This window comes from Petaurus breviceps, unplaced genomic scaffold (genome assembly GCF_028583685.1).
Source record: "Petaurus breviceps papuanus isolate PSGF00001 unplaced genomic scaffold, PetGlider_PUasm1.0 208, whole genome shotgun sequence".
In the NCBI taxonomy this organism is placed as follows: domain Eukaryota; kingdom Metazoa; phylum Chordata; class Mammalia; order Diprotodontia; family Petauridae; genus Petaurus; species Petaurus breviceps.
In genome coordinates, this window is record NW_027185852.1 from 19,029,635 (window position 1) to 19,043,195 (window position 13,561).

At 42.4% G+C, this 13,561-nt stretch overlaps 1 protein-coding gene across 1 annotated transcript in view; it reads left to right on the forward strand.

Annotated features, from left to right (window-relative positions):
• The window catches only part of LOC138165306 (disabled homolog 1-like), a 484,798-nt gene that overhangs the window by 304,765 nt on the left and 166,472 nt on the right, over positions 1 to 13,561 (forward strand). Inside the window, exon 3 of the mRNA XM_069093489.1 lies at positions 12,239 to 12,378. Within this exon, the coding sequence (XP_068949590.1) occupies positions 12,239 to 12,378 (140 nt within the window). The remainder of the gene's footprint in view (positions 1 to 12,238; positions 12,379 to 13,561) is intronic.

Sequence of the window (13,561 nt, forward strand, 5' to 3'; positions counted from 1 at the left end):
GTAAGGAAGTCAGCCATTTCTGGGGTTAGTGGGATCACTGATGGAGGGAGATGGTCTATAGGCCATTCTTATTAATATGAAGAAAAGCTGCCAGGTCTCTGATGTGGACGACATCCTCTTAAGGTACTGGGAAGGTAGGTTAACACCCAGGGCATCTTGTTGCCAAATAGTTAGGGCAAAATGGAACACCACTGATTCTGGATCCATCTAGTTTATTCAATACACTGCCTTAGTGTGTTAGAGAATACTAGGTTTGGATCCAGGGAACTTGTGTCTGGATTCCCTGCTTTCTTTTATGACCTTGAAACATCTCTTAATGTCTCTGAGCCCAAGTCTCCTCATCCCTTACACAGGATGGATTTGGATTAAGTTGCCTCCAGGGATCCTTCCATTCCTGCATCTTCTGCTCTGCCTGATTTCAGTTCCTTGGAATGAGATGTCCCTCCTGGGCTTATTAAGTTCATCATCTCCAATCTCACCACCATGAGACTGACTCAAGCTTAGACTGATAGCACCTCCCTCAGGGTCCTCTCCCCTGTGGTGGGAGAACTGGAGGGTGGAGTAGCAAACTTCTCCCAGTGGATTCCTTCCCCACCCTTTCCTGCCTCCTTTGGTCTTTGGTGTCTCACTCTTTTAGATTGTAAACTCCTTGAGAGCAGGGACTGTTTTTTTTTTTTATTAACAAAATCTCCAGGCCTTTTCAAGATGTCAGGCACACAGTAGGTGCTTAATAAATGTTTATTGGTTTGGATCCCATGAATACTACACTCCAATTCAATTCACTTCAACAAGCATTTTATTAAATGACTTCTATGTGCTGAGAACTCTGGGTTACACAGAAAAAACCAAAATGGCCTTTGCTCTCAAGGACCTTACGTTTTACTGAAGGGAAATAAGACATACACAACTAAAATCATATGAAATCAATATGAAGTAAATAAAAAGGGATAGCGAAATAGCACAGTGGTTAGAGCACTGGTCTTGGAATCAGGGTGACTTATCCTCAGCTCAAATGTGGCCTCAGTCACTAGCTGTGTGACCCTGGTCAAGTCAATGAACCCTGTTTGCCTCAGTTTCCCTATCTGTAAAATGAGCTGCAGAAGGAAATGGTAAACTACTCTAGTACCTTTGCCAAGAAAACAGACTGTTTCAGACAGGACTGAAACAACTCAATAGCAGCTACAAAGCAGAAAGTAGCATTTGTTGTGAGGTGGTGTAATGTAATGCCAAAAGAAAGGCAACTTCCCAAGGTTCAGAATACCAGCATAGGTGCTCTCCATTTTATTCAGTAACAAACCAAGAACAGAGAAGATCAAAACATGACATCATTTACTAAATGTGATTAAATAATCTCCAAGGACTACCCCACCCCAGGACCTTCCAATCAATCAATCAATTACAAAGTCTCTGTTCTAAATACTTCTCCACCCCTAGGCTATACCTTCATTTGGTCCACCACAAAACCCCTCTTCTCAAATGGAGATTAGTTTCCAAACATAAGGTCAAAAGTTCCCCACCCCTGGATCACAATTGAATCTACCCCAGAGTTACTTCAAGTTTAAACACAGCACTTAATACCCAAATGGAGGTCTTTTCTTCATCTTGACTGGATGCAAGTTCTCAGCAATCTTAGTTCCTGGGGAGACAAGGCTTAGCAAGGCCACAAGATACATTGCCAATCCCTTCATGAATTTATCCTCTGTCTGTAGAACAGTCCTAGAACCCCTGAACACATCAGCAAAGCCCTCTCCCAGGATTTCTGTAAACATACAACAAGAAAATCCTTCTTCAGGGCTTCTGAACCAACAGAAAGGCTCCCAGACCCCTGCAACAACAGCACTGTCCTTCACCAGTGGACAGTATTCACTCTGTCTGCAGGACAGTCTCCAGACCCCTGCAACAACAGCACTGTCCTTCACCAGTGGACAGTATTCATTCTGTCTGCAGGACAGTCTCCAGACCCCTGCAACAACAGCACTGTCCCTCACCAGTGGACAGTATTCACTCTCTGTCTGCAGGACAGTCTCAGGGCTTCTTAACCAAATGCCAGGTTCCAGGACTTCTTCAACAGGACAGTCTTTCACCAGTGGACAAATCTGGCAAAATAACATCAAAACAGACAGACAAAGTACCAGCAAAACAGCCATGTCTCCTCAGTCCTTGGCAGCTCAGGGGGCAGGTCTCAAAAGTCCAGGGCAATTCAAAGCGGCCACCAGCAATTCTCTTAGTCTCTCTCTCTCTCCACGAGGTGCTGCTTCCAAAAAGATCTTCAGCCTCTCTCTTGTCTCTCCAAATCTATGTCACCAGCTCCTCCCAGTTCAGGACTTTCTTTTCACATCAACAAGTCCATCCCACAGGTGGGATTAACAAGCTCTGGGTTTTAACACAATCAATTTGAAAACCAAGCCAATACAGGGGAATCTTTAATTGCCATTACTATCACAGGTGGGGATGGGGAAGGGGCACTTCAGATGAATTCTGAAAGGAGCTAGGAATGCCAAGAGGAAGAAGCAGTAAATGAGAGTGGCAAGGATCAGGAGGGAAAAGATGGAATGTTGTGGGCAGGGAACAACAAACAAATCAATTTAGCTAGATTGTGGAATGTTGGAGGGAGTAATGTGTAATTAGTTAAGAATGATTGGTGCCAGATTGTGAAGAACTTTCTTTAATTGCCTAATAGATGAGTTTGTATTTGATGCTAAAGGAATTTTTGAGCCATTGAAGCTTCATGAGGGAATGAGTGACACCATCAATGAGAATATCAGTTTCATAGCTATGAGGAAGATGGACTAGAGAAGAATTCGGTTGTTTTCATGGATACTAGTTAGGAAACGTTTACACTAGTCCAAGTGATAAAGGATCAGAGCATGACATAAAGTTTGGTGTGAGTAGAGAAAAGAGGCTGGAAGGGAGGGAGATAGTTCCTTGAAGACTTAGGATGTCCTTGGATTATCAATGCCCATGTATCTGAGAGCTCCGTAATCCACTTTTTAAATCCTGTGTCCCATCCATGTAGCTATTCCCTCCAGGCAGACTGACCCACTGCCCATGCATGCCCACCCATGGCCCCAAATAGGAAGGTCTGCTCAATTTGCTGGGAGCTCTTGGAAAGCTTTCCAAAAACTTCAAGGACACCATTGGAGTTCTCATTTCTCAATTTTGATCTGATTTGTGCCTCTCAATTTATTAAAGCCAAAGACCTGCTCAGAAATTCCATGTAAAAAATCAGATTCAGAGAGACAAAAAATTAACGAAGGTCAAAGTCTTTTCTTCGGTATAAACTGTCCCCATTTCTTTTTATTAATCTGGCTTTTATATTATTTCAGGTCCTTTCCCTATCCTAGTCACTGCCTCCATGGATGTACCCCATGGTCAGTGTTCTCTCCAGAGGGTGCCAACCAAAAGTGAGATTAATTAGCCAGATATAGTCTCAGGTCTGCAGAGCCAGTATGATTGTCTACTTGGATTTAGTTTAGCTTATGTGAATTTGCATTTTACCAACCAAATTTATGATGCCAACTTTAAGTGTATATTTTATGATTAGCGAAGACAGTGAATTTGGAGGAAAAACAGCATCCTCTAATATCCATTCAGATTAGCTGGGGCCCAAAGGCCCAGGGTATGGATAAAATAAGGCTGACCCATAAGAAATGTGGGCAAGTGTTACTTTTTTTTTTAAGCAATTGGGTTTAAGTAACTTGCTCAAGGTTACACAACCAGGTGTTTCTGGGTGGGTACTAAGTGTCTAAGCCCAGATTCGATCCCCAGGTCATCCCAACACTGGGGCCAGTGCTCTTACTCGCTGAGCCACCTGGCCGCCCCAAGTGTTACTTTTTTTATAAATCAAAATGACTGTGTCTGTCGAACAGGACTAAATTGTAGTTACATTAGAAAGTGCAGCTGTGTGTGTGTGTGTGTGTGTGTGTGTGTGTGTGTACCTGACCCCTTCCCATATGAACTAATGAAAGCTTCACCTAGGTTCAAGAAACATTTTCAGTCAGCATCCATTTAAAATTACAGTTCATGAGCCCCAATTTCATGCATCCTTTTCTTTCCCAATGGCCAGTAAACTCAAAGCAAAGACCTTTGATTAAACGGAAAAGCAAGGTAAATACCAGAGGTGCCCCCTCTCTCCACACATCCCAATACTCTTAGGGGCCCTCTTGCCTAGAGATTCCCACACCACCAATGAGAATGAATGGTAACACCAATTGCCTGGGCAGCCTAGGGGCCTAGGGTTGGATTCTGGCCATAAAACCCCTTTGCAGCAACAAATCTGCTGCTGGCTGCTCCCCTGCAGAGGTAATTATGTTTTGTTTTGTTTTGTTTTCTTAGCTACTTTATTAGCTGAGCTGATGTTTTCCACTGGGTCTGCTTTCTGCAGTGAGGTACCATTTGTTACTTCTCTACTGGGCCATCTCTAGCCTCCCTTTGGAGACTACTAGGTTCTGAGGAAGGGGTATGGAGAGCTCTTTTAGAAACCGGGTCATGCTCCTTTGTGAGACAGGTCCGTGTCTGTACTGGCCAGCAGAGCAGAAAGTCCTTTAAGTCAACTCTATCCTTTTGGCAATTTTATTCCCCTTCAGTGAAAATTTCTCCATTTAGGTCCGGCTAAGTAAATTTCATTAAACTGTCATAATATCCCTGGCACTTTGTGAATTGTCATGAGAACTTCACCTGGCAACACTAGAAGAGGTAGGAAGAAACCAGTGGCCTCAGGACCTGCAGTCCTCTGACTACTCCCAAGTTAATGCTTTCCCTGAATGGGACTGAACTCTGATCCATGTGCTTCAGGGACCTAACACCTTCTGAGTCAAGAGTCATAGAGTGCTAGAATTTGAGGATAACTGAGGAAACATCCAGGCCAACCGCACAGCCTGATGATCTCCTAAGTCCCTTCCATCTCTGAAGTTACAGAGTGACAAAGCTAGGAAGGACCATCTTGCTTACCATCTTCCTTTTGTAGATGAGGAAAAAAAGGCAGTGACTTGCTTAAGGTCACACAACTAGTAAGTGGCAAAACCGAGGCTTGGATTGGGGTCTTCAAGTTCTCTGCTCTTTCCAGGAGCAACATAGCCTCCATTTGAACTCACCATGGCTTATTATAATAATGGGGATTGGGGGGGCTTATTTTATCTTAAATGCATGTGCTTTTTTAACGTTGATTTTTATTTTTCCTGTTACACTCATCTCTCCTTAACTGCTCTCCTCTTCATGGTAACAAAATAACACAAAATGTATAGCCAACCTATATAGCAACTATGACCAACTATGTATACCGTATTCTGTATCCATAACTCCCACCTTTATACTGAGGATGAGAGAATGTCTCCGTCCTGTGCCTCTGATATCAAGATTAGTCATCATAATTCACTAGAATTTGACTGTTTTTGTCCTTGTCATGGTTTACATGAATGGAGTAGGTCTGTGTGTTATATGTTATTCTCATGGCTCTTCTTTCTTCCTGCTGCATCACTGTATGCAAATCCTCCCTCCCACAGTGAATTTCTCACATTGGTCATTTCATAAGGTTCAGTAATATTCAATTGCATTGTTCATATATCATACTTTGTAAAGCCAATTTCCAGACTATGACAGCCACCTTCTTTCAAGGGTGTTTGTTTTTTTTTTTGTCTCTATTAAGAGTTATTTTAAAATCATTTTGTACATTAAAAATTAAGACGTCATTTCCACAATTATTTCTTCACTCAGTGCCCGATGGCATGCCCTGTTCTTGTTCATGTCAAGCATTTGAACAAAGGTCCAATAAAAAGGTGGGAGGAATGTTTGATGTTATGTCAAAAATTAATTTATTGTGCCCTTAACTGTAAGTCACAGGAAAACCAAATCAATTTGCATTTGCGTCTATTTACATTGAACATGAATTTCAATGTAGTCATGTCGTTATGTATACAACTCAGCTGTGACCTGCTTTAAACCTCCCTAAACCCTGCTCCCTCCCCCACCTCGGTGTCCTCTCCCTCTTCAAAATAGCCTCAGTTAGTTGTACTGATCTTTCTCTTGGGACCAACATATCCTACCTGGTGTTGGACACATCTCCACCAGGTCTTATAAGCTCCTGGAGGTCAATGAATGTTGATGATGATGACAAGTCCCATTATCGTCCTTATTATATTTTATTACCTATCATTATTACTTAGCATGTTTTTTAACTATATTATTCTTGCCATTATTCTCATTCTATTTCTATTTATCATTATTATTTAACATTATATTCTATTTATTTTGATGATTCCTAAAGGCCAGCAGTGAGTCTTGTGCATACCAGCTTCTTCATAACTATTTGTGGAATCTTCTTTTTGTTGAATTAGATTGAATGAGTCACACAGCTTCTGAGTTACTGCCCCTGTATCCTCTTCATTCATCTCTGGCTTTCCGTAGCCTTTCCCTTTCATAGAGTGAGAGTCAGCATTTCCGTCATCCTTCATGCTTTGCTTCCTTCACATGGTAATGTTTCATCTAAGTCTTTCCAAATGTCTTTATATCCCTCATTCATCATTTTTAATGGCATCCTCGTATTGTATTACATTGCTGTACCACAATTTATTCAGCCGTCCACCAACTGGTAGACATTAAGGCTGTTTCCCGGTCTTTGTGATTACAAATAACTGAGGAGTCGTGGCTAGAGAGTCGACCTCCTGCTCAGTAAGACCTGGGTGGAGAGTTCCACCTCTGACTCACACTGTCTGTGGGATCCAGGGAGAGTCACTTAACTTTGCTACATTCTAGGCCGCAGCTGTTAAGCTCTAGCCTACAGAACTCCTTGGGCAGGAATAAGATTAAAATATAATTGGGAAATATTTAGCAAAATAAATTTTAATTTGAGGTTATCTAAGTCAATATGAGGTCTATAGGATCCTTCTGTGTTTGACACCAGTGGTCTTGAGACTCTTAAATTTAGAAAGAGCACCAACCTGCTTTGTTGAGGAGAAGGAGTGTCACGTACCAAAGAAAGGACAGGTTTCATTCCTCTGCCTATCACTGATGGATATGTGCATGTATACATATATAGTTGTACATACATACACATGAATACACGCACATGCATACATATCTATAAATGTACAATATAAATATAGCTGTGTGTGTCAATAGATTCTATATATGTTGCCACGTGTGAATACACACATGTAGCGTATCCTTGTTTCTTTTCTGATGGTTCTCTTATAACAGGCTTCCACCATTTTTTGTTTCATGAACAGACCCCTTCAGAAATTTGTCAAAATCTATGAACTCTTCAGAAGAAGGTTTTTAACTGAGATAAAATGCATAAGATTACAAAGGAAAGCAATTCTAGTGAAGTTTTAGATAGATATATAGATACGTGTTTGTATATATATGTGCATATATATGTGTGTATGTACATTTGCTATATATATATGTATACATACATACAGGTATATGATATGAAAACAGTTTAAGAATCCCTGCCATAGGATATATGCAAATCAAGTCAACAATAAGCATTTATTAGACTCCTGCTATGTACCGGGCACTGTATTAATTTCTGGTGATTCCTAGAAAGGCAAAATAATTGGAAAAAAACTATCAATCTTTGCTCTCAAAGAGCTCACAGACACAGTTACATACATACGAGACCCAGGCCAAACTTGAGATAATCTCAGAGCGATTTCCTAAAAATGGGATGATAGTACCCAAGAATATGATTCATTTATGACTTGTGTATTGGGAGGTAGCTCAGCCTCGAGAAATGTGTTCACTGGCAATTCCACCAGGAATGTTTATGTATCTTTTTCTCCTCAGCTCCAGCAGCAGCACTGAGTTTCGTACAGTTGATATGTGTGAAGAGAACCTCAAAGCTGCTCTCTCTCTCTCTCTCTCTCTCTCTCTCTCTCCTTCCCTCCCACCCTCCCTCCCTTTCTCTCTCTCTTTCTCTGAGTTTGGAACTGGGAGGCCACAGGTCACATCCCAGTTCTAGCCTTACTGCAGTATGCTTGTGCTCAAGTCATTCTCTGCCCCCATTCCCACCTGAGGCCTCTGTGGCCACAGCGTTCTCCATGACCCCCAGGGTCCTTTCTTGCTCACATACTCCTCAAGCCTTGATCTTGTGGCTAATGACATCACCCAAACCTTCTAATAGAATTATAGCCCTCGTGGTTCAGCTCCCTTTTATTTATCCTTTTACTAATATCACTGAGACCTTGTTTCAGATCTCCTTATGAAAAATGACCCTTTTAATGGTGGAAAGTTTAATGAGAACCAGGATCATCTTCTGCATAAGTGCCCTTCATATGAATTAGCTGTGCCCTGGGTCCCAGTCTAAATTGGACACCCCACTTTCATCCAGATGGTCTAATATTTTTCTATTAATCCATGCCCTTGGTCCACGCCCTGTGATTGACCTGTCTTCTCTCCAGCTTGGGCTGGCCAGCGGCCCTTGGGATCCCTGGAGAGGCAGGTGCTGTGTTGGCCCCTGTTTAAATGCTTTGTGCTTAGGGAGCCTGGATTTATGTATGTTGCATAGGAGCTGGAAGCTGTTTACCCAATTTCTAGGCTTTCTGAGACATAAATTGTGCACCAGAAAGTGCTTTTAATGCTATGAATTCGTTGAGGTTCAGCGGAGCTGATCTAAGGCTTGAACGCGTTCAATATGCATGTATGTGCAAGGTGGGAAACTGGGGATGGGAGGAAAATTCAGACAGAGGGGTGTTTTTTTTTTTTGACTCGTGGCAGTGAAAGGCATATTATTGGTAAACAGAGCATGCTGGTATATTGAAGATGTGGGGCTGAGGGCTGTCAGGGGGGATGAGTAGAGCCGGGTTTTTATTGGTAGAAGAAACTGCTGACTAAGTTCTGCATCTCTTCAGCCCCCTTTGGAGGAGGCTGGGGGATGGAACCACTGACACCATTGTGCCTGCTTCCTCTGGCAGATGCTGTTTACAGGACCCTGGCATGTCAAATGGACCTCCCTTCGCTTTTAGCTATAGGTGCCAACATCTGCCTCTGTATTTCCCTGAGGCTTCATTTTAACATTAGTTACAGTTTCTGACTCATCAGCCATGTGCCATGCATCTCTCATAAAATATTATTTAACAAGCATCAATGTTCTAGCCACTGCTACATCCAAGCAGGGTGTGGAGCACGAGAGGAGACGGCCCCGAGGCCTGGGATCCGCCAGCTCTAGCCCCCTCACCCCTCCAGACACTGGCTGGGTGACTGGGGCCAGGCCGCAAGAACCAGAGAAGGCCTTGCCCATCTGGAAAATGATGTGCTGCTTTGTCTTACCTGCCTAAAGGCAGGCAGGGAACTGAACCAAATGCAATTCAATTCCATTCAATTCAATGCGCATTTATCAGTAATAATGATATTTATCAATAACAGTGACTAGCATTTACACAGCATTTTAAGGTTTCCAAAGTGCTTTCTCTACCATGATCTCATTTAACCCTTACAGCAAGCCTGGAAGACAGGTGCTATTATTATTTCCATTTTACAGCTAAGGAAACTGAGACTATGTGAGGTTAAGTTACTTGACTAGGGTCACCCAGCTAGTATAGATTTGAGGCAGAATTTTGCTAACTCCCAAGTCCAGTCCTCTAGCCCTGCATTCTAGGAGCCAGACACTGTAGGCATGTACACACATCAAGTATGACCCCAGGACTGTCCCTCTACCAAACTGGCCCTTAGTGGATAGAAAACAGGGTCATATGAGTAAATAAAAAGGAAATACCAAATAATTGACAATTTTTTTAGGGTCCCTGGGAGGGTCAGGCCAGTTGTCATATAGGAAGTGACATGTGAGCTCAGGATTACCAAGTGACCCCCATAGGAAGCCTTCTGCTCCATGATCTGGGATTCTGTGCTACCCTGGGGGCAAGAAGGAAAACAGCTTAAGGGGAAAGAGAAAATCCCATAGATATTAACCTAGAAGAAAAATGATTCCCTCATTATTGACCTTCTATCTGTATACTCTATTAGTGTCAGCAAAATGGCAGCATATCTGTTGTCTTGTCTGATCGTCTCCATGTCCCCATCAGGAGGGCACATTATTCCACGAAGTCAGTTGGAAATGGCCCCTGGATTTTGGTAGGGCCTTTGTATTTCCAGGGTCCAGTCTGACCCGCTGTAGGCTCTCACTTAATGCTTGTGGAATATGGCTTTGCAATCAGAGGACTTGAACTTTGCCACTTAGAGTTGGGTTTCTTTGGCTAAGTCCTTTCCAGTTCTCTGAAGCTCACTTTTTTCATCTGTAAAGATGAAGCAGTTGTCTGCTTCTTGTCTCCCCCATTGGATTGCAAGCTTTTTGAAGCACTCTTTTTTTCTTTCATTTCTTCATACCCTCAGTGTTTTATCCTAGAGCTTGGCCTGTAGAAGGTGTTTACTATGTGTTTACTAAGTATTTATTGTGTTTATTTAAGGATCCTTCCAGTTCCAAATCCTCTGATTCCTATGAGGAGAAATGGCTTGTTGAAGGCCATGAGCTGTTGTAGGGCTCAGGTCTGAGGCAGAGATCTGTGCCTTGATCTCTGTTATTCTCCGGACAATCACGGTGGGAGTGTGTGTTTCAGTTGGCAGTGTTGGACTTGGGAGATGGAATAAGTTAATTCCCTTATCTAGACTTCAGTTTTTTCATCCATAAAATGGGCTTGAGGTTCCAAAGAGGTAGTGGCTTGCTCAAGGTCATGCACATCGAAGGTGATTGAGGAAGGATTTGAACCTGACACCTGACTCCAGGTTTTCTTACTGTCCTCCACAGTACTACCCTGCCTTCTATCCCACATACACCTTTTGCATTTATAAAAAGGAAACACAAGCCCAGAGAGGGATAGTGATTTCCTCAGAGTCACACAGGTCATAAAGAGCCATCAGGATTTGAACCCAGGTCCTCTGACTCTCTGCTGTTTGTTATATTCCTTTGGTTCCTAGGAAGGAAGGAAGGAAGGAAGGAAGGAAGGAAGGAAGAAAGAAAGAAAGAAAGAAAGAAAGAAAGAAAGAAAGAAAGAAAGAAAGAAAGAAAGAAAGAAAGAAAGAAAGAAAGAAAGAAAGAAGGGAGGGAGGGTATAAAGAAAGAAAGAGGAAGGGAAAAAAGAAAGGAAGGAAGGAAGGAAGAGAAAGGAGGGAGAGAAAGAAGGAGGAAGTAAGGAAAGAGGGAGGAAAGCAAAGAATGGAGGAAGGGAAGGAAGGTGTATTATAAAGTATATTCCAAACAACAACCGTGTAATATAGATAGTGCTATTATTATTACCCCCATTTTGCAGCAGAAGAAACTGTGGCCACAGAGAGGTTAGGTACTTACCCAGGTTCACACATACAGCTAGTAAGTGTCAGAAGCAAAATTTGATCCCAGGTGTCCTCGTTCCATCACCTGTACTCTTTTCTCTGTCCCACAACAGCCCATTGCATTGGATAGAGTGTTACACTTGTTGTTAAGAAAACCTAGGTTCTAATTCTGACCAAGCTGTGTGACCCTGGGCAACTTACTCCACTCTGAGCCTCAATAGTTTCCCTATCTATTAAATGAGTTCACTGATGCCTAGTACCTTATAGGGGAAGAGTGAAGCTCAAATGACATGATGTAGGTAAAATGATTAGAACAATGTAAAGGGGGAATATTAGAGTCAGATATTACTGCAGAATCTGGTTTTTAACGAGTCTAAGCATCAAAATAAAGAGGAACATTTATAGGAGTGTATAGGAGGACCTCTGAAAGGCATGTCAGAGGTCACCTAATATAATGCCCTCATTTCACTTTTTTTTAAAGGAAACTGAGGCCAAGAGAGATCCATTAATTAGCTTAAGGTCATAGACCTAGAACTAGAATGCCCCTCTGATCCTCCATCTTACCTACCCCTTCATTTAACAGATAAGGAAACTGAGGCCCCAAGAAGCAAGTGACTTGCCCAGGGTCTCTCGTAGGTTCACAAATCAAGACCCAGAAGGGATCTCAGAGTTTCCATTTACAGCTTAAAGAAACAAATTATTTACAGTTTTATTATTTGTAGATGAAAAATTTGCGACCCATCAAGTGGCCTTGGCCAAAGACAGAATGTTGCTCATCTAGGACTGGGACCCAAGTCCTTGAAGACCTTCACGCTAACACATCTGTCCTTATAACGCTCTTCTCCACTAGTGACTGAGTAAGGCCAATGTCTCTCCGATGGACCATAAGCCAAGCCCAAGGATGGGTTTGTCCCCGCCCTCTCCAGCCCCGTTTCCTGTTTGAATATCTAAACCCCATTTTGTTCTTTGTCCCCAGGTCAGGATCGCAGTGAAGCCACTTTGATAAAGAGATTCAAGGGTGAAGGCGTCCGGTACAAGGCCAAGCTGATCGGCATTGATGAAGTTTCTGCTGCACGCGGAGACAAGTTATGTCAAGATTCCATGATGAAGCTCAAGGTACCTAGGACCAGAGGAGGTCTTTGTTTCCACCTGAAGGAGAGGGGAGGAGATGGAATTATTTTTGATGATGCCAGGTCTTTGTGACCATAAAAATGCAAACCACATAAATTCTCATCAACGTCCTAAGGATTGCAAAGTACTTTGATGTGACTCATGGCTTTAGGGAGATTAACACAGAGGAAAGCTGTCATTTTCAAGCCACAGGACCTGAGTTCTAATCCTGGCTCTACTTCTTTCTTCCAGGTCATATAACCTTTTAGAGCCTCAGTTTCCTTCTTTGTACAGATAGGTCTCAAGTATAGGAGTATTAACACTGAATCCTGTGAAGTGGTCACATTCTTCCATTTCAAACTTTCCATTGGACTGAAACCAGAGACCATATTTTACAAAATTATAACTTTGAATAGTACAAATCTGAACGCCTGTAACCACTTCATGTGATTTATTACTGCCACAAATTAGGATGGGATTAGACTCACTGGACTCTAAAGTTCCATTCAGCTCCAAATCTGTGAGCCAAATATGGATAATGTAAATGTGCTATAGGGTTAGTTAAGGAAACTGAGGCAAAGTGACCTTCAGTCCTGTGTGAACCTTTCACTACCACATGCACTATGGTAAAATGAGGTCAGAGAGGAATGGTTGTTACCAATGGAGAAAGAAGGAAGGGGGAAAGAATCAGGGTTTATGGCAAAGGCGGCATTACGTGAATTGTACCTTAAAGTATTGAGTAGGAAGGTGGCCAATAGAGAGGGAGAAGAATGTCATTTCAGGTATAGTAACAGTGTGAGGTTAGGAAGCTCCAGGGCTTTCACTATATGACTGGTAGACTGAGTATAGATGGAGTGGAAAGAAGGAATAGGAGACAAGGTTCTTAAGGCTGTTCAGTGATTGAACTGGCTTTGGTCAGGGGGCCGGGAACTTTGGATGTCTGTATTTCCATATCATCGGTTTCCCATATTTTATTATATGAACTTAAAACAAACAAACAACTTTGTTCTGAGGGGTCCCTGGGCTTCTTACATGGCCAAAGCCTTCACCCCCCCTAAGAACAGAACCTTCCAACTAGATGATGCCTGAAGTTTCTTCTAACTCCAACATTCTGTGTTCTAAAATCCCTTCAGCTCTGACATCCTTTGTCGTTTTCAGCTCAACCATCGTATGTTTGAAGATATTTCTC